This window comes from Neocloeon triangulifer, unplaced genomic scaffold, assembly GCF_031216515.1.
Source record: "Neocloeon triangulifer isolate White Clay Creek 2 clone unplaced genomic scaffold, ASM3121651v1 ptg000010l, whole genome shotgun sequence".
Lineage (NCBI taxonomy): Eukaryota > Metazoa > Arthropoda > Insecta > Ephemeroptera > Baetidae > Neocloeon > Neocloeon triangulifer.
The window spans coordinates 1,140,067-1,166,641 of NW_026775552.1; the positions used below are offsets into that span (position 1 = coordinate 1,140,067).

The 26,575-nt window shown below is 41.5% G+C and overlaps 6 protein-coding genes and 1 non-coding gene across 13 annotated transcripts in view; 5 read left to right on the top strand and 2 right to left on the bottom strand.

The window, feature by feature from the left end:
- The window catches only part of LOC132195668 (acid sphingomyelinase-like phosphodiesterase 3a), a 118,438-nt gene extending 113,710 nt beyond the window's left edge, over positions 1-4,728 (top strand). For all 5 annotated transcript variants that reach the window (XM_059617822.1, XM_059617823.1, XM_059617824.1 and 2 more), the window contains 2 exons: positions 1,353-1,465; positions 2,270-4,728. In XM_059617822.1, the coding sequence (XP_059473805.1) occupies positions 1,353-1,465; positions 2,270-2,731 (575 nt within the window). In that variant the 3' untranslated portion in view covers positions 2,732-4,728. The remainder of the gene's footprint in view (positions 1-1,352; positions 1,466-2,269) is intronic.
- Positions 4,666-6,814, bottom strand: LOC132195669 (probable proline--tRNA ligase, mitochondrial). Its single transcript, XM_059617827.1, has 7 exons — positions 6,496-6,814; positions 6,263-6,440; positions 6,133-6,206; positions 5,817-6,078; positions 5,577-5,764; positions 5,299-5,514; positions 4,666-5,069 (listed from the first exon to the last, which is right to left on the bottom strand). Exons 1-7 carry the CDS (start codon positions 6,658-6,660, stop codon positions 4,776-4,778), a joined length of 1,377 nt encoding a protein of 458 aa, XP_059473810.1. The 5' UTR covers positions 6,661-6,814; the 3' UTR covers positions 4,666-4,775.
- Positions 6,815-7,030: 216 nt separating this feature from the next.
- On the top strand, positions 7,031-7,103 carry Trnak-uuu (transfer RNA lysine (anticodon UUU)). Its single transcript has one exon. It is a non-coding gene; the product is annotated as a tRNA-Lys (tRNA).
- A 183-nt stretch (positions 7,104-7,286) lies between these two features.
- Positions 7,287-9,410, bottom strand: LOC132195632 (E3 ubiquitin-protein ligase RMND5A). Its single transcript, XM_059617755.1, has 6 exons — positions 9,174-9,410; positions 8,978-9,117; positions 8,784-8,921; positions 8,592-8,729; positions 8,191-8,538; positions 7,287-7,780 (listed from the first exon to the last, which is right to left on the bottom strand). Exons 1-6 carry the CDS (start codon positions 9,307-9,309, stop codon positions 7,508-7,510), a joined length of 1,173 nt encoding a protein of 390 aa, XP_059473738.1. The 5' UTR covers positions 9,310-9,410; the 3' UTR covers positions 7,287-7,507.
- A 258-nt stretch (positions 9,411-9,668) lies between these two features.
- On the top strand, positions 9,669-16,560 carry LOC132195631 (eukaryotic translation initiation factor 2 subunit 3-like). Of its 2 annotated transcripts, XM_059617754.1 has the most exons (9): positions 9,708-9,797; positions 10,053-10,116; positions 10,175-10,285; positions 13,974-14,207; positions 14,271-14,429; positions 14,648-15,022; positions 15,877-16,046; positions 16,181-16,353; positions 16,412-16,560. In XM_059617754.1, the coding sequence occupies exons 1-9, from the start codon at positions 9,708-9,710 to the stop codon at positions 16,470-16,472; spliced, it is 1,437 nt and encodes a 478-aa protein (XP_059473737.1). In that variant the 3' UTR covers positions 16,473-16,560. The 2 variants fall into 2 exon arrangements, with proteins under 2 accessions (XP_059473736.1, XP_059473737.1); XM_059617753.1 differs by lacking the exons at positions 13,974-14,207; positions 14,271-14,429; positions 14,648-15,022; ... (1 more) ...; positions 16,181-16,353; positions 16,412-16,560 and adding exons at positions 10,536-10,774; positions 10,832-11,522; positions 11,656-12,017; positions 12,938-13,599 and having other exon boundaries at positions 9,669-9,797.
- A 139-nt stretch (positions 16,561-16,699) lies between these two features.
- LOC132195674 (polynucleotide 5'-hydroxyl-kinase NOL9) lies at positions 16,700-20,244 on the top strand. Its single transcript, XM_059617834.1, has 9 exons — positions 16,700-16,955; positions 17,006-17,129; positions 17,193-17,685; positions 18,086-18,302; positions 18,361-18,497; positions 18,658-18,853; positions 18,920-19,021; positions 19,579-19,784; positions 19,835-20,244. The coding sequence occupies exons 1-9, from the start codon at positions 16,852-16,854 to the stop codon at positions 20,071-20,073; spliced, it is 1,818 nt and encodes a 605-aa protein (XP_059473817.1). The 5' UTR covers positions 16,700-16,851; the 3' UTR covers positions 20,074-20,244.
- A 151-nt stretch (positions 20,245-20,395) lies between these two features.
- LOC132195675 (uncharacterized) lies at positions 20,396-26,387 on the top strand. Of its 2 annotated transcripts, none has more exons than XM_059617835.1 (6): positions 20,396-24,444; positions 24,603-24,664; positions 24,732-24,826; positions 24,886-25,090; positions 25,373-25,492; positions 25,624-26,387. In XM_059617835.1, the coding sequence occupies exons 1-6, from the start codon at positions 24,402-24,404 to the stop codon at positions 25,822-25,824; spliced, it is 726 nt and encodes a 241-aa protein (XP_059473818.1). In that variant the 5' UTR covers positions 20,396-24,401; the 3' UTR covers positions 25,825-26,387. The 2 variants fall into 2 exon arrangements, with proteins under 2 accessions (XP_059473818.1, XP_059473819.1); XM_059617836.1 differs by having other exon boundaries at positions 20,396-21,689.
- The last annotated feature ends 188 nt before the right edge of the window (positions 26,388-26,575 follow it).

Below are 26,575 nucleotides of genomic sequence, written 5' to 3' on the forward strand. Positions count from 1 at the left end.
CACATATTTATACAATTTACAAATCAAATTTACAACTGAAAAATTCGTTCATGTCATAATACTGATACTTGTATACAATTTCTCTTATTTTGCTAATAAACTCGTTACTTTCCACAGTCATTTTTACACTAACAGGTAGAGAGTTGAATATTCTTGCTATCATAACTACAGGATTTTCAATCTCGACATATAGGTCATTTACACAGTGCTTGCTTTTTGCACTTTTTGTTTTCGGACTCATACAATTTGGAATTTCTGATTTTTTTCTAAATTTTTCAGGATGATTTATAAGGAATTCCATACATTCTAATATATAGAGAGAGTAAACAGTCAATATACCATATTTAGCAAACAGTTGAAAATTTAGTGTGTTTTTTTTTCATAGATTTGTTTACGAATCGTTCAAGTTTGGCGAACAATTTGGCGGTTGCGCAGCCTTAGGTCGTTTCGCACAACAACGGAAGCTGCAAGAAATTTAGCGCAAACTTGGGCCAAGTTTCGAGTGGAATTCGGCTCGGCTCTTGATTAGCGGAACAAACACGAATTATGCCAGTCTCGGTGCGCGCTCACGATTTTTGTAATGAGGGGGTTGCGAAAATCACAAACACAGCTTTATCGGGGGTGGAGCAGGCGGATCGACGCACCCCTTCAAGATGAATAAAGCCATTCTCAAGTGATTTACCTGCCGACGCGCCCACAAATTGCGTTTTTATCTTTATGCAGAGAACGGGCGATTTGTTTTTTATGGAATGAAAATATATTAAGTTTAAAATTTAATTATCAGAGACGAAATCAGACTTTAAGCCTGCAAGAAAAAGTTCACACTTTTGCGAAGCCCTCGAAGCAGAAGTCATCAATTTATTTTAAATTTTTTTACAAATGCAAAAAACGAAACTCTTTAATGTTATTCTTGTTTTAGATCAAATACAATTTTCTTTAATTTAGACCTTTAATTAAAAAAGCAGCGTTTAATTTCTTGGTTAACCAACGTGCAGCGATATTTTTATGATAATCTGAAAATTTAGTTTATTTTGTATGAAAAATAGCTCAAAATATTTATATAATGGATGAGTTATTTTAGTATTGGTGATGATTTTTGATAAAATAATCCAAATAATATATTTATTTAATAAATATAATATCCTGTTAAAAATTTTAATATATGAATTCATACTAATTAATTCATATTTGAACATAAATTTATTTAACCCAGGTTTTAATTGGATCAGGCGCTTTTTTAAAGAAACGTTCACAGCTTATAATTTATGCGCCGACGCGATTTTTCACAAGAAAATTGGAGCGTGAAATTGATTTTGAATGAGTTTGATTGAGTTTTAATTTTGTAATTGCAGGCGAACCGGTGAACTGGCTGATGGTGGCGCCGTCCGTGACGCCGTGGCGCCCGCCCAGCGACTCGGGCAACCCAGGGCTGCGCCTGTTCAAGTACGACACCGACTCTGGCCAGGTATGTACATATAATTCCACCGGCTTCTGGCCCGGCCGGCCCCCCTGGGGACCATCGGATCCGCCACTTTACCGTCCTAGCTCGCTGCAAATTGGATCGCTCGCGTCAAATCGCATTTTAACTCGCAAAACGAGATTGCTCGCAAATTACTCCGAATTGAACTGACAAATTCAGTCCCGAAAAACGTCACTTTGAACAAAAGAAGAAAAAAATAAGAGCAGAAATTGCCAAATGCCAGCTCGGATAAATGAAAAAATTGGCGCGCAGATCCATCAAAATTTATTTAAATGAAGTTATATTTTCAGCTTGTTTTCAACAATTATTTTCTAAAAAAAGGATATCGATCAAGATTACAAATTTTTTACATACCCTGACTATAATTATGCTCAAAGAAGAATGAATTATGTCAATGATTTTTTTCTCACGCCCATTTTTTTAAATATATTATGTTCTTTTATTTTGGAAGGTCTGATTTTTTTTAAAATCTAACCAATTGATATATAATAAATTTTTGACTGCGTTTGAGATCAATTGATAAAGTTTTATTATCTTAAAATTTTTTCCTAAATCACAAATATATTTATAATGCATCACTATGGCGGCCATATTGGTTTTTGAATTAGAAAAAAAACGTTTGTTTTCAGTAACTCTCAGTGATATAATTGAAATTTTCTTAGAGAACCAATGATACTAGGTTATCGTTCATTAACTCTTCTAAATCAGGAATTTATTAGCCGCCATTTTGCACAAAATGGCGCTGGATTTTGGGATAGTTTGTTAATTTGCGAGCGTTTTGATTTGCAGATCCTGGACTACACGCAGTTCTACCTGGAGCTGGAGGAGGCGAACCAAAAGGGCAAGGCCGAGTGGCAGCCCGAGTACAACCTGACGACGTACTACGGGCTGTCGGAGGTCACGCCGAGGTCACTGCACCGGCTGGCCGAGACCTTCCGCCACGTGGCCGACACGGAGCTGTTCGAGCGGTACGTGCGGGCGACGCGCGTCTCCACGCAGCCGGCCACGCACTCGTACTCGAGCTACCTCGACAGCAGCTCGTCCTCGGGCTTGGTCGACCTGGCAGGGTCGCAGGGGTGCGAGGGGGCGTGTCAGCGGCGCCACTACTGCGCCGTCACCAGGGTCGCCTACCCTGAGCTGCAGCGCTGCCTGCGCGACGACGCCGTGTGGAGCTCGCGCGCGCCACCCACCCTCGCCGCACCTCCCCTCCTTCTCCTCCTCGCCCTTACCCCACTCCTCACGTCGCGGTGACTCCTCCCCTCGCCTGCTCACGAGGCCAACACGTACCTGCATAAGAGAAATTAATGAAAAGGACTTCTCAGCGCGGCCAACACGTTTTGAATTCAAATGCGAAATTTTTCGTTTCAATAAAAAAGAAAGCAAGTTCTACGGGCACAAGATGACGTGTGTTACTAATCTTAATTATGGAAAAATTTAAAAGAAAAACGCAGATATATATTTGTGATATTTACCGTTAGCGGAGTGTTTGCCATTGAATTTTTACTTTTTCGACTCCAATTGAAATTATAAATTGTTCTCGTTTTGCGCAAATGAATTTATACAATTATATTATAAAAGTTCTACGTGAAAAATTTTGTGGACTGGCTGATTTGTATGTTCCCTTCTTCACTAGAGGTCTTAATTTAGAGGAAATTTTCACTTAATTGCACAGACAGAACAAAACCAACGGCAAGCAATGTAAATTCTAATCTTGTAACTTCAAACCAGTTTCGGTTCCAAAAGTTTGCAATTTTCTGTTTTTTTCTCCATCCGACAACCACAAAGCCATTAAAAACATTGGTTCTATATTTACTATAATACATAAGCAGACTGATCACAAATTTACACTTATTTTTTTCCACCTTTGATACAAAACAAAAGTAGCAATAATTTTTCTTCTGTTGGAGTTAGAACAAAATTTTTGATTCTAAAATGACCCTCTTGATGTCCTCTTTCAAACGATGTGTCGTATGTTACGAAAGTTGTGCCACTGACTTTTTGTAATCAGGTCAATATGCGTAATAATGTTATTAAGAACAGACCAAGGCGCGGATCACGTTTTGTCGTGTGATACTTTGGGCGATCTGCTCAGAAATAAAGTTGCAGAGACTCAGAGAGGCGCGTTTCACAAAAAATAAGCTTTTGGAAAACCACGTTTTCGATCTCTTTTTTTTTAATTTGATGGGAAAAAGCATCTAATTATGGTTCATTTTCTTCAGTAATGTTAAATTTCATGCTCTACAAAATGGCTATTCCAGAATCAAAATAAAAGTGAAGGTCACGAGAAGTGACCTTGAACTTAGACCTACCTACGATTTTGCTTTCAGAGTTGTAGAAACCAACAAGATAAATTCAAACATACCCAGATTTTTGTTCTACAATCTCGAGAAGCCGAGATAGAGCCATTTGAAATTTTCCCAAAATCCAAATTTGAGTGTCCCTTGAAACCCGCAAATTTTGAGAAGACAAGGCAGTAGAAAATTTATTTTTTAAGATCTTTTGGCATGATAATGGTTATGATTGGTTGCCAAAGTAATGATTTCTGTTCAAGCAATTGAAAAATTTATTTAAAGTATAATTTTGGTTTTCCCTTTTGAAACAATGGAAATAAAACAAAAAAAATCAGCCTCTGCAGATTTTTCCACTCAGTAGAAAATACTCGCCATCTCCTTGTTTGATTTGGCCCAACAATGTTCCTCGTCTCAAGAGCGACTTTGAGGTGTTTAGTGTGTAGAAAAAAAAGAATATGTCCAGAAAGAAAGCAATTCAATGAGCAGAGTCAAAATTTATGATTGAATTTTCCGGAGCGCGGAAAAATGAGTTCAAGTTTAGCGAAATTTTATGTGATCGACTCGCGCGAATGTGCTTGGGTGTTTGGTGTGTACTCAACTAATCAAATATACAAGAAAGAGAGTGTGCGTGATTCTCACTTCTGCTGCCAAAAAACGAACGAACAAGAGCCGAGAAGAGCTATTTTTCAAACAAGTTCTGCAGTGCGACGAAAATATTTGATTCTGCGAATACAAAAAAAAAAAAAGTTATTTAAAAAAAAAATGTGTCAATGTCTGTCAGGGACAAACTTTATGCATTTAAAAGAGTCGCTCTCACTTAAGGGACACTTTTTGTAAATTCAAATAAATATACAAAGCTTTACAAGGAAAAAAAACTACCAACGTCAGAGAAGGAGGAAATAATAAAGCAAAATGTTTAACTGTAATTTCAAATCGCGTTCATCAAATAAAAGTATCTTTGATGTTTAAAAGCAGCTTTGGTTTTACTCTTAATTACTACTTAATTAAGTAACACAGGTGTCCTTGATGAGCTCGACGGTCTGCTCGAAGCTGAGGACCTTTTTCTCACCCGAGCCTGCGGTGAGGAAGAGCTCGAAGGTGGGCGTGGCGCAGGCGGCCGTCCTGCCGGCTACCACGATTACGGGGTAGCCGAGGCGGGACGCGTCCTTGCACCGCCGGCCGATGGTCAAGGCCGTCCGGTCGTCCTCGACCACTTCCCCCTCCAGCCCTTGGATCGATGACAACGCATTGCCTAATTTTTGAGCCAACTCGCTCGCGTCCGCCTCTTTGCTCCCCTCCTGAAAAATTTCCAGACGAAATTACCAAAAAATTTCCAACAAAATTTAGGTGCAACATCAAAATAAATAAAGGTTTGATGCAGGAACAAAATCCACGCAGGAGTACTCTGGATTTTTAAAATTTTTAAAGAATTCGGTGTTAATTTCAATCCAGGGCATTAATTAAAAACTGATGTCATCAGATAAATTGATTTTATATGAAAGTAGATTTGCAATTATAGTGAATCACCTTGGGAGGGATAATGCAGACTTTGTAGGGCGCAATGCTGAGTGGCAGGCGGAGTTCCTCGGGGGTCGAGAGGCACTCTGCGGCCGCGGCCAAGATTCGAGACACACCCAGGCCGTGGCATCCCATCACCATCGGCTCGTTTTTGCCCTCGTTGTTGGTGAAAACGGCCTTCAGGGGTTCCGAGTACCTCGTCCCCAGGACAAAACAGTGGCCAACCTTAAAATAAAAAAAATTTGTCTATTTTTCTAATTTTTTTTTTTTTTATCAATTATTTTCACCTCAATTCCTCTTTTTTGCACAAATTCGCATTTTCCGAGGGCGGGACACTCCCTGCTTTCGACTTTGAGCTCCGCGTTGACGCCCCTGCCGCAGCCGGAGCAGATGGACAGGTGGTCCTCGCCAACCTCGGCCAGAAAGTGGAACTCCTCGCTCCGCAATCCGCCCATCGACCCTGAGTCTCCGTCCACTGTAATTTTGAAAGTATCAATAAAACAAATATTTTTTCAACGATTTTTGACCTGCGACGTAGGGGACATGGAGGGCGTCGAAGATTCCTTGATAGGCGTGTCGGACGAGCTGGTAACTTTTGTCCGCCTCGTCGAGGGACGCGTCGAAGGTGTAAAGGTCCTTCATGAGGAACTCCCTGGCCCTGAGCAGGCCCGAGCGCGGCTTCATCTCGTCGCGGAACTTGGTGGACACTTGGTACAGCTTGAGGGGCAGCTGCCGGTGCGAAATGTGTCCGGTGGACGCGAGCAGGTCGGCCACCACCTCCTCGTGGGTCTTTCAACGTTTGTTAGACATTTAAGGCATCATCAAGGCTAAGTTCAAACTCACAGGGCTGAGCACGTAGCGCTGGCCGTGCCGGTCCCTCACCTTGAACAGCTCGGCCTCCATCGTCTTCAGCCGACCTACGAAAAGCTCAAATTTTTGCAAAGTTAATTTAAATTGGATAAAAAAATTTTACCGCTCTTTTCCCAAAGCCCGGCCGGCGCTAATGCGGGCAGTGATAACTTTTGGCACCCGATTTTGCTCAGTTCGGTGTCGATTATGTTGACGATCTTCTGGAGGGACCTCTGGGCGAGCGGCAAAACGCAGAAGGTGCCGGGCGCCGACGGCCGGATGAACCCGAGCTCCAGCAAAAGCTGCAAATTCATAAACGTGCATTTAAATTGGATTTGCACAAAAAAAATTAGGCACTTGTTGGCTGACGGAGTGAACGTCCTTGGACGACCTGGCCACCGTCTCCTTCAGCAACGTCGAAGGCTTGAAGATGGAAGAGACCTTGGTGACAAAAGGTCGACACGAAGGCTGATGCAATCGGCCGCGGTGCCGCTGCACCAAAGGCCGAAAAACCGCGTTCATTCCCGCGCTCAAAATGAAGAATGCACGCGTCGACTCATCTTCGCTGCAAACTAATATTATAGTCTGTTTCTGCTTTCGTTCGGAAAAGTTGGAAGAAATACACAAAACACACCGCTAGCTGACATCAATGTTTATCGCGGGGCCAGCTGCGCCAAAAGTTTCAAATCTGCCGCCCGAGGAAAAGAATCAAAGCCCCGCCCCCTTTTGAGTGACCTTGTCTTTCCAGTGTTAAATGCTGCACTTTTGAGTTTTTCTATTTGATTAAAATTCAATTCGAAATGCGGAAAATTTAGGTCGAAGGAAAAAATTTGCAGATTTAGATGAAAATTATTTGAAATTATATACGTTAATTTTCTCCTCTGAATATATAGCCCGGATAGCTCAGTCGGTAGAGCATTAGGCTTTTAACCTAAGGGTCCAGGGTTCGAGTCCCTGTTCGGGCGTGATTTTTGAAGTGAAAAATTATCGCATGAAAAAAAAATTATAATTGACATATGAATGCAAATTGCCGTCGAAATTTTTATATGAAATGAAATATTATTGTATCACGCAATTGAATATTTTATAGCTCAATTTAAGATTGTCGCTGGTCAAATGAAATAAAAAACATGGGTTTTCCTACAATAATAATCATAATCAGATATTCACAGCATGACATAGAACGATTTAAAGCATATTTCTTCACAAAAGATCATAAAATCTTTCCTGTGCTACAATTCTAGCGTATATGGTAGGTCAGTACCATAATGTCAGGGTTAAATAAATAATATAAATTGTTCTCAACAGAAACAAGGGTGCTTGTCACAAGCGGCGAAATCATTAAAAAGTCCGTTTTAGTTGTTAAAAGTTAAAAGAAGACTTGTCTGGCGTCGTTGGGGTTCTGCTCGACCGGACAGTACGGACACTTGAGTTTGCTGCCGCTGCTGAGTTTGTTGAGGGCGTCCCTCGAGATCACGTGGCCGCACACGAGCCGCATGGGCGGGTTGTTCTCGGTGCTCTGCTGCCGCAAAATTGGACACGCGAACACCGAGTGGTACCGGTGCTCCTTGCCAAGGTCGATTTCAATTGGCAACTCGTCCTTGCCGCTCCAGATCCCTGTCACCTGCCGCTGCTGCATCACCTGCATCAGAAAGATACATTTCAGTCAAAATTATTTACAAATTAAATTTTCCCCTAAAATAGCCTTTATTTAAAAAAATTCACAAAATTTGTTCTTTATTTTCAATGAGAAATTTTGGGATTTAAAAAAAAAAAATAATAATAATAACGGCTTAGAACAAGAATTTGAAAATTTTGGGAATGGTTAGTTTCCAATTTTGCCCGTTTTCAAGTTTTTAGCCAGTAGAAAAATTACCAGTCTCTTTCATTTTTAAAAACAATTAGCACCCTTGATTTGCCTTGAAAAACCAGGAAACCCCAAAATACAAGATGGCGTCCTCTCGGAAATTCATTTTTCGGCTTAAGTATGAAGACGGAGTGACATAAAAGTGCCAATTGAGGTACTTTGAAATAATTAATTGAAATAATTGCCTGTTTGATGTTGAGGAGGGCGGGAAGGGCGGTGCAGCCGGCGTTGATGCAGACCGAGAGGGGGCTGTCGACGCTCTGGCCGAGGAGGGCGCACGCGTCCTTGATGAAGACCTCGTGGATCTCGACCCAGACGTACGGGTCGAGCAGGTGGCTGTACGGGGAGGCGGGCAGCCCCTGCGGCAGGAACAGCAGCGCCCCCATCAGGCTCTGGATCTCCTTCTCGTGCCGCCCCACGAACTGGCACAGGTGCGTCCGCGCGTACTCGACCGCCTCCGCCTGCTGCCCCACCCCCTTCTCCACCAGGTTGATGAACTGCAGTCGGTGCAGCTTGAACTCCAGAGACGAATTCTGCAAAAAATTCAATTAAAATTTTAATTTCGCACTATAAAAATTTCACAAACTTGTGCTGCCAACGTTTCCCTGTGCGAGGTTGCCCACTCAAGGGCGGGCTGAAGGTTGCGCTGCTTCAGACAGTCGAGGATCCGGTTGAGCTCCTGGAACGGCTCCTTGTTGCTTATGTCAGTCTTCAGCCCAGCCTCCTAAATTTCCACAATCAATTAAAATATTTTAATTTCTATAACAAAAAAACATGCCTTCGCCAACTCCTCAGCAATGTCGATCATGCCCTGACGATAAAAGTGCTGGCACATGACCTTGTTGAGCAGCTTGACCTTTTCGGTGCCCGCGAAAACCTCCTCCCTGCTGGTGGACGCAAAGTCGGAGACAAAGTTCTGCAAAAGACGTACATTTATCTCTCGCAAATTCGGGTCGAATTGAAAACGGATACCCTGTCGATGGCCTTGCCCACTTTGGAGACGGTGCTGTGCAGGTCGCGGTGGTCCGAGGCCAGCCGCTGCACCGTGTCCTTGACCTTGGCCACGGCCTGTTTCACGATGAGGATCTGCGCGGCCGTCAACTCGTGTGGTGCTGCGTATAAAAGTTTCAGAAATGTAAATATAAGCGGGTCATCGAACTTTTCTTACATTCTTCGATGCTATCTTTGAGGCTCTCGATGTGGCTGCACAGGTCGGACAGCGTCCGGTCAGCGTGCTCGTTGATGCCGCCAAACTTGTGCAGAACCTTGTCCACCTCCTTCTCAACTCCCGTGCACGCATCCATGTTTGTGAGTCAAGTTTGTTTGCTAAAGTTCTGAAAAATTTAAAGAAAAACACAACACAACTCTGCCAACTGCCAACTGCAGGAAAATCGCCCGCCCGCAGCGCCACGGTGTCAACGCGGCGAACAAGCATAAAAGTGGTATGTAAGCAAGGGAGATAAATAATTCCAAACTTCTTTCACGGTGCTCGATATTGATTGGACAAAATTCCTGGCAATTTACTATTTTAATCAAATAATAACTTGTTTTCAAATCCACTTTGCGTAAATTTCATCCATATTTCTTGCGTTTCAAACAACAATCCCGAGAAATGTTGAGCTCCTTCTCATTCTCCCTCCGGGTGAGTCAAACTTTGGCGCCTAATTGAGCAGCCGACCAATGAGAGCGCCGGATTTGGCTTATGCAACATTCGTTTCGTGGTTGTAATCTTGGTTGTAATATGGCGGACGTAGCGTTTGGCAAGGGGAGCACCGCGAAGAAACCCGAAATTGTGAGTAAAATTTGAGTAGCGACCTTTTTTCGCACTTGCCATCCGTATTCAAAAGAATGCGGAAGACGAATTTTCTAAACCCGAGCGCGGTTGGCGCCGAATTGCGGCGGAATTCGGCCCCGCCGACGGCGCCGACATTGCCACATGGCACCTCGCCGCTCCATCATGAACTTAAATTTTGTTTTCTCACTTCTCACCCGATTACGCAGCAATGAGCAAATTGTCAAAATTCGCTAAGAATTTGATTCGTTTCAGGACTTTCTAAAATTGAGCGCCATCTCCCCCGAGGTCATCTCAAAACAGGCCACCATCAATATTGGTAAGTCATGTGCCGACTTTTTAAGAAAGTTTCTGGATTGTATCTTTTCCGGCTGCAGGAACGATCGGCCACGTAGCTCACGGAAAATCAACAGTAGTGAAGGCCCTGTCCGGTGTGCAGACCGTTCGCTTCAAGAACGAACTCGAGCGCAACATCACCATCAAGCTTGGTGAGCCCCTTTTCTTTTCTTTGATCGGCCGAGCGGAAGGCATTGCGAATTTACTTGTTGATTCTCTTTCTGAAAAATTATTGAATCGATCGGGGCCGATGAAGTTGTCACTGGGGGCAAATCGAAACTCCCTTTCTCCGACGCAAACTGAACCGTTGCTTCTTATTTTCATTCTTTCCTGATCAGCACGTAATTTTGGTTTTGCCTTCCGTTGCCTTGATTGCAATTCTAAACGAAAAAACGGTTTCAGATTGTTAACATGGAGAAGGGTGAGGCGGTGGAAAATTTGGTGGCGCCTTCGCCGAAAAAAACGGTGAAAAACGGGCACAAAACTCAGCAAGTGGCAGTCGACGGAAGCATCAAGTGCGTCAGTGAACCTGTCGCGGAAATCGCCCCCTTGGAGGAGAAACCCAAGAGGGTCTCCAGCACCCGCAAGAGGAGTATCTCGGAGTCGACGGCCCCTTCGAACCCCAAGAGCCCCAAGCCAAAGTAAATCAATTGTCTATCCAATTAGAAAGTGCGAATTAAAAATAAATTACTCTGCAGGCGCAAAAAGTCGAGCATCCGTGGGAAGAGGCGGCGTCCGATGGACCCCTGCAGGTCACTGGACGCCAGGGACACAGAGACTAGGGTCGTTGACCCCAACGACCCGAATCCGGACGAAACCGTGGGAAAGGTGGACGAGGAATACGAGGTTGAGGACGTGCTGAAAAGGGTTTATTTTGAAAAGGACTTTCACTACCTGATCAAGTGGAAGGGGTGGCCCTCGGAGAACAACACTTGGGAGCCCGAGGGGTCTCTGGGCAACGCCAAGAAGTTGCTCAGGGCCTTCTACGACCGCACCGAGGAGGAGCAGCCGTCCCGCTTCAGGGACATAGCCGCGGTGTTGCCGCAGCTGCAGCCTTTGGAGGGCGCCGCGGCCGTCCATGAGTGCAAAGTGGTCATGAAAATGACCAAGGCGGACTACGAATCCATCTTCTACCTGCCGGCCAAGGAGGAGCCGCTGCCCAACCACAAGCTGCTGCAGGCGCACATCAAGAAGCTATCCAAGAAACCTGACGAGGAGCTCGAGAAGAAGGTCAAGCGCATGATCTTGCAGCGCGAGTGCGTCCGCCTCCAGTTTGAGCAGCAGAAAATGCTCAAGGACTTTGTCGACGAGCTGAACAAAAGCGAGGGCGACACATTGCTGAGCATCGAAAACCAGGTCGACCTTTCCTTGCCTCCCCTCAACTTCAAGGTGAATCTTCTGTCTAGTTATTGAAAATTCATTTTTAGTCATAGTTATTATAATTTTTTATTTAATCTTACATGATAATTAATATGGAATATTTCTGGATTGCAAATTTTGAAAATTGTCTTGACTTGAGCAGCCACTGAACAAGAACCAGCCGGTGGTGGAGGTGGTGATCAGCGACGATCCGCCGATTGGCTGCGAGTGCGACGTTTGTGATGGGACGAGCAATTGCTGCCCGCGGCTGGCTGGCGGCAAAGACATGCCCCACGAGTTCGCCTACCACAACAAGCTGCTGCAGCTGCCCCACGGCAAGCCCATCTACGAGTGCAACAAGAAGTGCAAGTGCTCGGCCGACTGCGGCAACCGCGTGCTGCAGAACGGCCTCAAGGTGCGCCTCAAGATCTTCCGCACGCGCAACATGGGCTGGGGCGTCGCAGCCCTTGACGACATCCCCCAGGGAACCTTTGTCTGCGAATACATCGGACAGGTCTTGGGCAGGTAAAGAGTGCAATTGAAACGCTAATTCGGAAGGAGTAAGTTCTTTTGAAAAGTCACCAAAGCATAAAGCTCAAATTAGAATTATTTTGGTTGCTACACCTGCCATCAAATACGATTTTTGGAAAGGAATCAACTTTTGACAAGCAAAGTAGAGGTCATCGTGGTCAGAACTCAGAATTGTGCAAAAAATGGTAATTTAAAGCATGAAACGATCTGATTGGTCTGAGAATTTCCTCCACCACTTAATTTTTATAGCAGCACAGAGTGTGACACATCTGGAAAGGTCGGGTTACAAGGAATCGATTAGTGACCAAATAAGTTGGGTTGACCATAAGATCCCTCAAAAAATGACAATTTTTCGGATTTCAGCCATCTTATTGGTCCATTTGCTTCCCCCGCCACCAAATTTATTGATTAAACATCAACATCCACAAAGAATCGATTGGTGGTGATTAAAGCCAAAATCTTTTCTATCAATTTTTAGAATATTGCAAGCTCATTGGTTTGTTGATTTCCCCCGCCACCAAATTAATGTTCGTCTTCAAGCACTGGCACATCATTTGAAAGGTCAGGATGGGATTTTGAATCAAAAACCGTGGTTCAAATAAAATTGAAAGTTTTAGGAATCGTGCAATCCCATTGGTCCATTGATTTCCCTCGCCACTATAAAGTATTGGTTTTAAAATATGTATTGTGTGACACGGTGTGACACATCATTAGAAAGGTCTCGTTATAAGGAGAATTTTGGTCATTATAAAAAATATTTCTAATCCATAATTCACTTCATTGTACCAATCAGATAGTTTGATGTTATATTGATGATCTTTGAGGTGAATTTTTTTTTCAAAAGAACTTTACTCATTTGCATTGCTGGTAGGATGATGAGGGAATTGTTGACTGACTGGTTTTGTGTGGTTCAGGTGGGCCGTGCTGCAGCGGCAGGCGGAGGAATACGCTGGCAAACCAAACTACATCTTTGACCTGGACTTCAACAAGCTGGATCCGGAGGAGTGCAGGGACGAGAATGGTTACGAGCTGTTCCCGTACGGAATCGACGCGACGGTGGTGGGCAACGTGGCCCACTTTGTGAACCACTCGTGCGAGCCCAACTTGGGCGTTTACGTGGTGTACGTCAACTGCCTGGACCCGCAGCTGCCGCACCTCGGCATGTACGCCATCAATGACATCAAGGCCGGAGAGCAGATTTTTTTTGACTACGAGGCCCAGTACCACAAGCGCCGCCGCATCAAGCCAGCCAAGCCCAGCAAGAAGGGCAGCAAGTACGCCTGCGGCTGCGGCAAAGCCTCGTGCCGACGCATGTCCTTCCAGAGCAAGTGACCAAAACTGTCTTAAAAACACGACGCTGATGTTATATTGACAGAAAGTCTTAATGGATTTTATTTTTTAGACTTAGTTTCTTGTGCCACTACTTGGACTCAACTTTAAAGATATTTTAGTGTAATTCTGTGCCCAATGCGAATTCTTTAATAAGGACTGAAATCTGCATTACTGCAAATTATTGAGGCACTAATATTTTTTAAAATGTAACATTTCCCTGGGAATAAAGAAAACTTTTTCATTACTTCAGGCTTTTTACTTTCTATTGCACATGCAAAGCTTCGCTGAAAATGATTGCTGTTCTTTTTTTATTTATTTGTTCCGAATATTTTCTCGTAGGATCAATTTAAATTTGTGATGTTGGCTTTCATCTACATTGGGTTGATATGTACGTGATTTGGTAAACTTAATGTCAATATAAATGTTGACATATTGAAAAAAATTTTAATTTAAAAAATTTATTTCTCCAATGGCTGAAATTTCTCATTGGAACTGAAATTTAGACAAAAATCACCATGCAAATCAAGAAGGTCGTTTTTTTTCTTTTTGCAAAAGCCTCCTATTCCGCTTGTCCCGCCAGAGGTTGTTGATCTTTGCGTCTAACCAATTTGCTTTCAGGCTATGCTAACGCCAAGATCTTCAAGTGCAACAATGACAAGTGCCCGCGGCCCGCTTGCTACATCTCGGGCGGCTCCTCCAAGGAAAACTGCTTCCCCTGTCAGCGGCCCAACTGCTCTGGACACTACGAACTGCTGAGGCACGTGTCCTTCGTCGACTGTCCCGGACACGACATCTTGATGGCCACCATGCTGTCGGGCGCCGCCGTCATGGACGCGGCCCTCCTCCTCATCGGTATAAATCTATTACTATTTCATCCTTTTTGAGCAAATTTTGATTTATCTTTCAAAACCTTAGCCGGAAACGAGTCGTGTCCGCAGCCGCAGACCAAGGAGCACTTGGCCGCCGTTGAAATCATGAAGCTGAACAACATCATCATCTTGCAAAACAAAATCGACCTGGTCAAGGAAGGTCAGGCCCACGAGCAGTACCAGGAGGTCCTCAAGTTTGTCAAAGGTGATTTTTAAAGAAAGCCACCTCAGAGCAGCAAAATCCTTCTCAAAAAGCCGTAGTTTTAATACTGCTGCCAAATAATTAGAAAAAAAATTAATCATGTCTTGTTTAAAGATAATTATTTTGAACAACTGAAAAGTTGAAACTTAGAAAATGAGGCTTATTTTCAATACTATTTTTTGATAGATTATTTGTTTTAAGGATGTGATTGACTTTTGCAGACACCGTGGCGGACGGGGCGCCCGTGATTCCGATTTCGGCGCAGCTCAAGTACAACATCGAGGTGCTGTGCGAGTACATCGTGAAGAAGGTGCCGGTGCCTGAGCGCGACCTGGCCTCGCCCCCGCGCCTCATCATCATCCGCTCGTTCGACGTCAACAAGCCCGGCTGCGAGGCGGCCGAGCTCAAGGGGGGCGTGGCCGGCGGCAGCATCCTCAGGGGCGTGCTCAAGGTCGGCATGGAGGTCGAGGTCAGGCCGGGCATCGTGTCCAAGGACTCCAAGGGCGAGACCACCTGCAAGCCCATCTTCACGCGCATCGTCTCGCTCTTTGCTGAGCAGAACGAACTCGACTTTGCTGTGCCCGGAGGCCTCATCGGTCAGTTCAAATTTACAATTTTCATTCCAGGAATCAAAATGATAAATAATTCATGATAATCTGTAATTTTCACCATCCGTGGAGACAAACTACCTGAATTTCCTGCCGCTACAAAAAGTACCTTTGAATGGTGGCGTATTTATGATTTTTTGTGGAAATTTTTCTATTCCTTGTATTTACATGAGACCAACGCCATTCGATAGGAAATTTCATTGGCTTTCAAAAACTTCCAAAGTCAAATAAAATATGGCCATATTTGGAGCCAAAATTTTTGATTTTTGGAATAAAGGTAAAAACATGTGTTATTTTTATTTGTTTTTTGGTTCTAGTTCTTCTGGAAAACTTTTAAGAGAAAAATGTTTCAAACAAAAGTCATAGAAAATTTAATTCTACAAACATTTTGTATTTACAATTTTCTTCTACATCCAAAGCGGCAAAAGTTATTTAAACGGAAAGGTTAAAAAATGTGACAAAATATTGACTCTTTTCAAACAATGTGCATTTTTGACGCCAAAAGTGGTCCAATTTAAGTAATCTTAGTAAGCTTATAAAATTTCCTATCAATTGACGTTAATCTCTTGTAGGTTCATGTAAAATAAAGATTAGAAAAAAAATACGCCACCTTTCAAAGGTACTTTTTTAAAAATTGGGAAATATGTCTCGGTGCTGAAAATTTCAGACTGGCATGAATTTTTTCCAGGTTGAAACCGTATCTGCTGGACTTTAAATGCAATTTTCAAAATCAATTTAAATTTGATTTGTGAACAATAGTTTCTGAGTTTTTGTGGAATAAATTAAAGCAAATTCATATATCCTCTTGCAATTTTTTATTCATTTTATGTAAATCTTTTCAGGTGTCGGAACGAAAATTGACCCGACGCTGTGCCGCGCTGACCGTCTGGTGGGGCAAGTTTTGGGCGCCGTGGGCACTCTGCCCAACATCTACATTGAAATCGAAATCGCCTACTTCCTGCTCCGGAGACTGCTCGGTGTCCAAATCGACGGAGACAAGAAGGCGGCCAGGGTGCGTTTGAATAAATTTCTCATGAAATCAGCAAAATATTCCATTTTTTTAATTGCTGAACTAGCTTCATTAATTTCTAGATAATTTGAGTTTTTTTTGTTATAAATTTCTAATTCCGAAAATTTGACTTTTAGGTGCAAAAGCTGGAGAAGAAGGAAGCGTTGCTGCTGAACATTGGCTCCATGTCGACCGGAGGTGTGGTCATGCAGGCCAAGGCGGACGTGGCCGTCGTCCGTCTTCAGCTGCCCGTCTGCACCGAGCTCGGAGAGAAGGTGGCCTTGAGCAGGAGAATCGAGAAGCATTGGCGGTTTGTTGAAGAAGAAAAATTATAAAAATATCAATCATTTAAAAAATCTTTGCTTTAGGTTGATCGGATGGGGACAAATCAGGCGTGGCAAAATGATCGAGCCGCAGGGAGGTCGCTGAACATGAACGATTCATCATTTGAAAATGTAACCCTCGACAAGGGCGACAAACAGTTTATAATAAATAAAAACCACTGGAGACGGATTAATTAAAAGGCTGTAATTATTTTCAAATCGTTAAGAAAAAATGAGATAAGTGGAAATTTCAAAATTGGCGCTTCGATGAAGTAAGTGGGCGTGTCTTGTGTCTTGTTCGACCAATCAAAAAGACTTGAACACACGTGGGAATGTTGACTTGATGTTGACAACTTTCGAGCTGAACATGTGAATTTTGATACCGTTTGAAAAAGAGTTTCTAAATAGAAATTTGAGTAATTTCGGCCTTCTTTCTTAATCGCATCGGTTTCCTTTGTTGATGTTTAGGTCGTGAGATTATTAGTATGAAAAACGGACACGTAGAAATGTCCCCAAAAATGTCCAAAACCAAGAGCAGAGTGGTTGTTCTGAAGCACCGGTCGCCTCAGCAAATGGGAAGACTTCTCAGGTCTGGAAAATTTTTCTCAAAACTTATTTCAATTGATCGAATTATTCTAGTGGTTTGCCGAGAAAAAGACAGGGCAGCTCTTCTAATGGATTCACCGTGACCGAAGTCGAGGAAAGTAATCCCGATTCTGGCTTGCCAAAGAGGAGCAAAGAAGAAATTACCAACGGAGATGAGGTGAATTTTAATATAAAATTAAAAATTTTTTTTATAAAAATTAAAAACGGGTTTTTCTTGCAGCACCGATTTTCAGAGTTCAAGAGCACGTCGGTGTCGGACGCGGTGGTTTTCCGGCAGGTGGAGCCGGAGGTGTTCGAGGTGCAGTTCGTGCGGCGCCACCACCTGCACTTCCTCGGCAGGGTCAAGGCCGTCCTTGTGCAAGGGTCGGTCTCCGTGCTGGGGTACGCGTTGGAGGCTGACTTGGCGGTTTGCGTCTTTTCGAGCAGGGGCGCCTCCCTGATGGCCTTGGAAGGTGAGCCGGGCGCCGTCCTGCGCCTCTGCAGGTTCGAGTCGCACCTGGACGAGTGCCTCTGCCGGCTGCAGCCCATCGGCCTCTTCAGCGGCCACAAGGAGAAGCCCGGCGGACACAAACCGGCCGCCACGGCCCGACTGCTGGCCGAGCGCAGCCTCGAGTGCAAATTCCTCTCGCCGGACACGGGCGAAAAACTCCTCAAACTCGATCCCGCCTGGCAGATGCACATCGACCACCTTGTATCCTTCAGCAAATTCCCAGGTTTGAGTCAATCCCATTTTTTTTACTTACACTTCATGGTGACCTTGACCTTTCCGGCCAGCAATCGATTCCTTAAGTAATATGACCTTTCTAACAATGTGTCACACTTGAAAATTAAAATCCAATTTAAATTTTATGAAGGGGGAACGTGTCTGTCCAATGTGATTTTTCGGTTTCTTTAACTGTCGTTTTCTTTACTCATCGTCATGTGGTGACCTTGACTTTTATGTACACCAATCATTTAAATGTGAATTGATCTTTTAATTTAAAAGAAAATAATAATTTAAATAGATTTACCGAGATTTACTAAATTTTTTCTTGAGAAAATTCTAATTTTTTTCACTCTTTTGATTAAAAAAATTTCATTGATGAACGTTTTATCAAATTTTCTATTTTTCAGGGTTCCGAACCGTCTTGACCGGCGGCAAAGGCATCGGCAAGTCAACTTTACTCCGCGTTTTGAGCAACCAAATTTTGAGCCAGCAGAAGAGTGGCTTGTTCGTGCTTGACCTGGACCCAGGGCAGTCCGAGTTCACCGCGCCAGGGTGTGTGTCCCTGGTCGAGGTCACCGAACCCCTGCTCGGTCCCTCCTACACCAACCAGAAACCTCCCCTCAGGTTTGAAAAGAAGGATATTTCTTTTTCTTTTAAAGGTGACTTTTTGTTGTGACAACAGGAGTGTCTTCCTCGGACAAGTGGACGTGACCAGGTGTCTGAATGAGTACCACGAGGCTGTCCAAGACCTTGTAAAGTTTTTCTCCAAACTAGGCCAAAGCAAACCTCTCATTGTCAACACGATGGGCTTCAACTCTGGTTGGTATCAAAATGATTCATATTAAAAATTTATAGAAAAAAATCAAAAAGTTGTTCAACTAAAATTAAATTTTTTAATAATAAATGATAAGGTTTTTTTAAGTAATTAATTTAAAAACAATTTTTTTTTTATAAATTTAACTAATTTTGAATTTGTCAGGAATTGGAGTTGACATCATGTCGATGATCTTGAAGCTGCTGATGGAAGACGTTCCTGTCAATGTAGTCAACCTGAAAAGCAGGGCGGCCAAAAGGAACTTCCCTGACGCCACCTTCGACCTGGGCAGCAAGTGCAGGGTCGTCGTACTGCCCTCAGTGGCGGAAAAGTCGGCCGGTTTTGGCTCCGAGTCCTATTGGTGTGGATTTGCGGAAAAATCTGTTGTTTTTAGAATATTTATTGATATTGTGTTTTTCATTCACAGGGGAATGCCCGCGGTTGTTCAGAGGGAAATCTGTCTGCTTTCTTACCTGAGCCCCCTGACGAGGCCACCAAACTATTCCATCCTCCGAACGCCACCATATGTGTAAGACTTTAAAATGGTCAAGAAGTAAAATTATTTTTCTTTGGCTAGTTTAACGTTCAATTGAAATTTCTTATGCTCATCATGGTTAATTATTTAATTTCGTCATGAAAAATTTGGATTTGTGCAATTTTTACTATAATTTTTGTAGCTTGAAAATGAGCAAATTTATACATAGCATAACACAAATTGCTCCTTATGTCGGACTTGATCCCCATGTGTTATCATTTCCATTAGGGGTTTCAACTTTTACAAATATCAAAACTTAATAGAGAATATGTTTATTAAAGGATTCCAAAAGTTTTTAAATACTCGTATTTTGACCAAAATTGGCAAAGTTTCCTGAAATAAAAATATGGCCGCCATATAAAATTTTTGGAACCAAATTAATCAGTCAATTAATATTTCAAACGCCACTGAAATTGTTATGAAAATCGAAAACTGGATCTGAAATCTGAATTCAAATTTGGTTTCAAATTTTATTTTAGAGGTATTTCCCCCTCCCCCCTCTTTAGAAAAACTGATATTTTTTCTAGGAAAACCTAATTTTTGTTCTGCAGAATCCGCATCGGGCACCTGGTGCTGGGGGTGGTTCACGAGTTCGTTCACCCCAACCTGATCCTGAAGGCGCTGGTGGGCAACCTGGTGGCGCTGTGCAGAATCGACGAAGCCTCTGCCCGAATCCTGAGGCCGAGAAACGCGAGTCCGATGACCTCGCCCGGGGTCGTGGCCAAGCCGGTCCCAGCGCTGCCCTGCTTTGGCTACGGCAAGTGACCTCGGTGACCTTTTGTGCCCCTTTTGACCTTCCTTTTGCAGGGGTGGTGAGCGGAGTCGACCTGAGCGCAGGGCAGCTGTACCTGCAGAGTCCTGAGGCGGCCGAGCGTGTGGCCGAGACTAACTGCCTGCTGCTGGGGGCGGTTCAGCTGCCCCCCGTCCTGCGCACCGCGGGGGCCGCCGGGCCCGTTCCTTTCCTCTGCACAGAGGCCGCCTCCGAGACGAGCAATCCCGTCAGACTCACCTTCAGACCTATCGCCTCCCTCATTGTCAAGAAGTGAAATTTACCTCAAAGATAAGTGAAATTTTCTGTAAACTAGGCAATTTACAGATAACGAAGATTAAAAATATTAAATATAAAACATTTTTAGTAAAAATTTCTTTTCAAAAGAATAGTACGTTTATTAAATTTAAATAGTGTACAAACGGTTTAACCTAGCTAGAGAGAACAATTGTTGTATTTAATTTCTATAATTTCCATCAAAAATTCTAAACACATATATATATCTTGCTAGTTACGATTCCAATTTTTGCGGCACATAAAGCCGAGTTTGCATTATTAGCCTAATTGAAAGGTGCTTTGTTTTGAGGACAGCCACCTTTGCAGTCCCTGGAAGCCCCAGGGTGCTCGTGTAAGGTGTGAGAATAGAGAAAGAAGGTTCCGGAACCAAACCAGCTTTACGTTGTTGCCATAGTGGACTGCAAAGTGCAATGCATTCCATCCGTCCTTGTCGAAAACGTCCTTTTTTTAACGAGCCACTCGCAAATCCTTCTGTTTCCTCCCCATGCAGCCAATTGAAGGGCGTTAATTTTATTAATTGTTTGCTTATGAATCAAATTCTCGTTTTGTTGCTGCAGATATTTGACCAGTTATATTTTACTGAAAAATAAGTGTAGAATAAAAAAATTGGATGGAATGAAAACTTTTTTAAATATCGCAGTATTAAAGTACAATAAATTTATGAAAATTTATCTCGCAGGCTAAATTTTTTCATCGTAAAACTTTAAATATGATATTTTGAACAAAACATTAAATTTACAAGGAAATAGTCACTAGGTATGTTTAAGTAAAAATTATAATTGTCTCAAAGTGAGGAAACCCATGACAAGCATAATCTTGTTAACAGAAGCAGCTCTCGCTGAATAAAGTGATTTAATTTCACTCACTATGATATCTGGTACCTAAAGCAAAATGAATTCATTGACTCATTAATAATTTTCAATCAAATCTAAAATTCTACATTCAAGTGAGTTAAATAAGAAATCCTTCACCATTGTGGAAAATTTACAGATGAAAATTTTTGTATTTCCTCCTGTAAAAAATTATTCTTCAGACGACGAAGTTGTCAATTAGAGAAATGAACCCCAAATATAAATTATAAACTTAATAGAGCGATAAAATGCAAACCAGGAAGGAGGGTGAATTTTTTAAACAAATCCGCTCCAAACTGGATAGAATTATTATTATTTTTGAAGTTTTGGTTTGGAATGGTATCGGCCAGGTTCTTGGAGATTTTCCTTATTGCCATTGTTGCCTCCAACAATAGAGGTATTATTTGCTTTAATGATAATTATTAAGACTAGAAAGATAATTTCGATGAAGCCAGCCAGACTGATTTTCCCTGGACGAAACAAGTTGCTACAAACAATGCAGAAGAAGTAACTTAACTTTTTATTTTTTTAATTTTTTTTAATTATCTCTGTTGATTTGCCCAAAGGAGGTTCATTATTGCAAGGAATGTTCGAGAGGTGAGGCCGAGTATTGCGGCTGCGACTTGGGCAGGAATTGCATCGCTTGCCAGTTTTTGCCCCAAACACCTTCAAAATTAAAAATAACATCGAGTGAAATTAAATCCAAGAATGAACATCTCAAGGACTGCAATCGAGGATTATAATGGTGACCATTAATTGTGAATTTGTTTGAAGAAGTTGACACTCGAGGAGATGATCATGGAAATGAAGAGATCGGGCTTTTCCTCGTTGCAGAAAAATTGTTTTTATTCAAAAACAAATGGCTCTACCAGTTTCGGTCACGGTCTGCGACCCTATTTCATGAGCAAGAAAAAATACAAAAAATCAGCAAATTGAAAAAACACCACATTTTAAATAAAAAATTAAATTCTTAAAAACTAACAAATTCAGGTACCAACCTATTTCATGAGCAAACGCGCTGCTCGCTGACTAATACAAGAATGAGCTAGCTAAAGACAGATTGATTGGGGGAGGTGATCTTTATTGGGTGATTAGCGCGCGGCGCGGCCGACCACGGGGGCGCCGAATGACGTCGGGCACATTATGCGTTTTCGAGAAAAAGCTGTTTGCTTCCTCTCTCAAAAAGGACATCCACCTTTGATCGAATTGGTGGCTCGGTTGGCTTATTACATTATTACCGCATGCCATTGCCATTGCTTCCAGCACTTTTCTTTTTGATTGATTTTGTTCGAATTTAATAACCGTTGCATCTGACCAGGCAAAAGAATGGCCAAATTCAGTCGCGTGTTGAGCTATTTGAAAACCATTGCTGTCCGTCCCAATTGTGGCCGGATCAAAAGTTTTTGAAATTGCCCTTTTATGCTCGTCAAATCGGAAATAAACGTGTCTTTTTGTCTCCTTAATGTAAACTGAAGAGCAATCGGCGCATGGCACGCGGTATACACAATTACGCAGAGCAGGTTCACATTTGGGCTTTACATGCATTAAACATTTTCGCAGATTTGAAGAGTTTGCGAATGCAACTCGCACTCTGGCAACTTCTTGGCTGATGGCCCTGATTTTCTCTGATTTTCCTTTAAAATAAGGAATGACCATTGTGGTTGAAAATTGATCGGGGGCTTTGGGTGTTGGAGGATTTTTCGCTTTATTGTGTGCTTTGTTGATAAAATTTACGGGGTAACAATTTCTTGCTCATGAAATAGGGTCGCAGACCGTGACCGAAACTGGTAGAGCCATTTGTTTTTGAATAAAAACAATTTTTCTGCAACGAGGAAAAGCCCGATCTCTTCATTTCCATTAATTGTGAAAACTGTTTTTTACGAGTGAGTTTCATTTTGATTAAATGTTCTTCAGGGCAAATCTTGAAAAATTTGGTTTCCGCATTTTAACGTGTTTCTCTTTTCTTGAATTAAAATTTTCTTTAATTTTGTCAAGGTGCACGCAAAAATGCAATAAATTTTCTGCAGATAAAGCCACCAAGCAATTATCACTTTGCGCCCGCGGAATTGTTTTCTTTTTTTTTTAACTGTCTCACTCTTATTTTATGTTCTTCCGGCAAAGCAAGATAAGTTTTATTTATGAATTTTAAAACGTTGTATCGTTTTCCCCAAATAAAATTTTCTTTATTAACGTAAACAAGAATGTCAAGAAAAAAACTGTCTCACTCCTTATCAAGTTAATTGCACAGCCCGGGAGCGTGGAAAACTATAAAAGATCACAATTATTATTTTGCAATAACACACGGCGAGCAAAAGTGCAGAAAGCGCAAATCATTAAATTTGTGCTCGTAAATAAATTCGGTAGAAATATTTGGTACAAATAATTAATTTTTATTGAATATAATATTGACTAATGAGATGTTCATTTTTTTACATGTGCATTTCCAAATCAAGAATGAAAAATTATCCCAAACCAAAAGAGTAAAAAATCCCAATACATTATATATTATAATTATTATTGGTGTTTATTCACTTTTCATTATTTGCTTTATTATTTTTGCAGATGACATAAAAATCTCTAACTAGTCATTTTTCATTTTTATACAAGCGTGTGTTACAAACATATTATTGTTATTAAATTTAAATTATTCTATTTTTATGGAGAAATAAACTAAATTCTAAATATTAAGCTATGAAATTCATATTCTGCTTCTTAATGAAATTTAAAATGAAATATATTATTTTAAAGAATGTCAGACTGATGTTTTCATTTCCAATAGGTTTCGGTCAATTTTCGTCTTGAGGTCTTGACCAAATTTTTTTGGTCAACAATAATCTCTTCTTGCGTCCACGTCCACAAAGTTGCTTCTTCTCAAAAAGTTGACAATTTCATTATTAAAGTCACTCTTTCTTAACATTAAATTTTTTAATTTAAAACTCATTTGAGTACAACAAAATGTTAAAATAACTGCAAAACGAGACCTAAATTCTCCCACTCAAGAAGAAAAATATGGGGAAAAAATATAGTTAAATAATTTGTTCTAAATGGAAATGTATAGGGACAACTTTTCCCAGGTTATGATTTTTTTTTCTTTTTAAATTGCATGGTTTGTGAAATTAGCCTTTAGAAAAAACGATTTAGTTTTTTTTCTTAAAAAAAAAAGAGATATGGAAACACCAGGGAAAACGAACAAACGAACTTCCCTGTTGCACTCGGAACGACAAAAGTTAATTGCAGCATTTAAATCACACCGAAGGCGAGGGAAAAATGAAATTTATTATACACGCCCGTCGGAAAACATAAAGTGTTCTAAACTAAAGCAGAAATTTCTTATCAGCAAAGCCTACGAAGGGTATAAAACGGAAAAGCGGGCAAAGGTGTTGGTTCAGAAGTCGCGAACAGTCCAGAATCGTCGTCAATAATTTATTCAAGAATAAAAACTGCACGCAAGAATAAGATGATGTCGCTGGTGCTGATTCTACTCGCCTCCCTTTTCCTAAGTAACTCGTTTCTCATATTTTCCATGTTTAGAATTCTTGTTTTTACATTTTCCTGTCTTCTTTGTAAATCACTTTGATATTTGGAATATCTAAATGAATAATTTGTCCATAATGTTCTCTGACGATTGTAAATTGAGGATAAAAATTTTTTTGGGTAGCAACTTTGGCAACTTTTGGGCCGACCGTGGACGCCGACTGGGCCGGCCAGTTTCCCTACATCGTAAGTCCATACAGATGATTTTACAATTGATTTCAAGTCACTTTTGTCCATATATCCTGAAAATAAGGCGAAGCTCGAAACTCCTTCGGATCCGATCGACATCACCACTCCCGCGCTGGTCGTGAGCCAAAAAATGGTGGTCGCTTCCTCTGAGCTCTTCCAGTCAGTTGAAATCTCAAAAAGAACCGGAAAAAGTCCACAATATTTTCAATTTTGTGCAGCTCGAATTCGCCTGCCTCGTACACGATGACTGACCACAATCTGGAGGTTCACCAGGTGGCAAGATTGGTGTGGATCGACGACAAGTTCGTCGTTGTGAAAACTTGCAAACCTTTTGGATCTGGACGCTTCAATCTGACCCTGAGCGAATTCTTTGATTATCAGGCCGATGACCCAGACGCCGCCATTATCTTCTTCCAGGCCGACGTGAGTGTTTCATTTCTCACTTTTCTCCAAAGCTATAATGTCAATTCAAAATGGAAGTTATTAGGGAGGGCTTTTTTTCAATATTTGTTGCTGAAATTAACCTGTGTTAACTAGCAAAATGACAAAACAGATGAATATTAATTTACCGAAACTTTTTAATTTTTTTATATAAACTTTAAACTATATTTAATATAGTTAATATCTAAAATTGCATTTGAATTTCTTCAAAAGAATACGTTTCGTTCATAGTTTTGGAATTAACATTAACTATTTCATGCTCAGAGTTTGAAGTCCAAGTCGACGACGGTGCTGTCGGACGCGACCTGCGATTCAACCTTCGGATCTGGTTACAGTGGATTTAACACTTGCATCGCTCAAGACACGACTGCCAATATTTGTGCGGTATGCAAATCGTTGCAAATAATTATATCTTTATTTAATTAAACATTGGAAAATAGTTCCATCCCATCCCTTTTAATTTCATTTCCATGCAAAAAAAATAAATTGAAAATGAGAATTGTGTTCGCACGCAGACGTACTACACCGACAGCCTTATTGTCCCGACCTTCGTGCACAAGCTGTTGTTGGTGGTCCAGGGCCGGGTGCAGGCAACATTGAGGAACGCGAGCTGCGACGCATCAAACTCCAACTTTAGGCAAACCCAATTCCGCAAGATCGACAAGTTCCGCACGAATATTCTCAGAATCGCAGGCATTGTCGTTGACAATCCTTGACCAAAAACTTTCAATTCTCCTCTCCGCTCTGCTTTGCGTTTTAATTTGACGAATAAAAAAGCAACTGCTGTTTTGTTGTAAGTTCGCCACTTTTAAAAATTTTATGTTGCGCACGAAGATGAGGCAAATTTACTTGAACCGATATTTGGTCTGTGGACAATAAAATCTCGTTTTTTTTCAATTTGAAGAAGTTTTGAATTATTTAATTTAATTTCTCATGACTATGTGATTTTCGTGATTTTCAATGATTTTGTTTTGTTTGGTGTGGCAGTAAAAATTAATAAAAATGGAAATTAGATGATTTTGAAAAAAAAAAAATGTTAACCACATTGAAATAAAATATTTTAGAGGGAAGGCTGCTGATTGATATTTAAGCCAAGTGGAAAATTACAAAATGAATTTTTGAGTGTGCGAAAAGAAACAAGCGAGAACTATCAGAAATATTATAAAGGAATAAATAAAAAATGTAGAGAAATTGCAATTAGGACAAACCTCGTGGGGGCTGGGGAGTCCTCTCTTTCCTCACCCAATATTTTTATTAAATTTATTTGTATTGAAAAAAATTTATTGTTAAGCTATTTAATACTCCGCAATTCATCGCGAGAGAAAAAAGTCGCTGGTGATGCACAGTGCATGACTCATTCCGCTTTGATAACTAATTTTCGTGCAATGTTGTTCCAGATTTTTCTCTTATCAGTCTCGTCTGATATTTCGCACGGCCACTGTTAAAATTTGTGCAGAACATAAAATA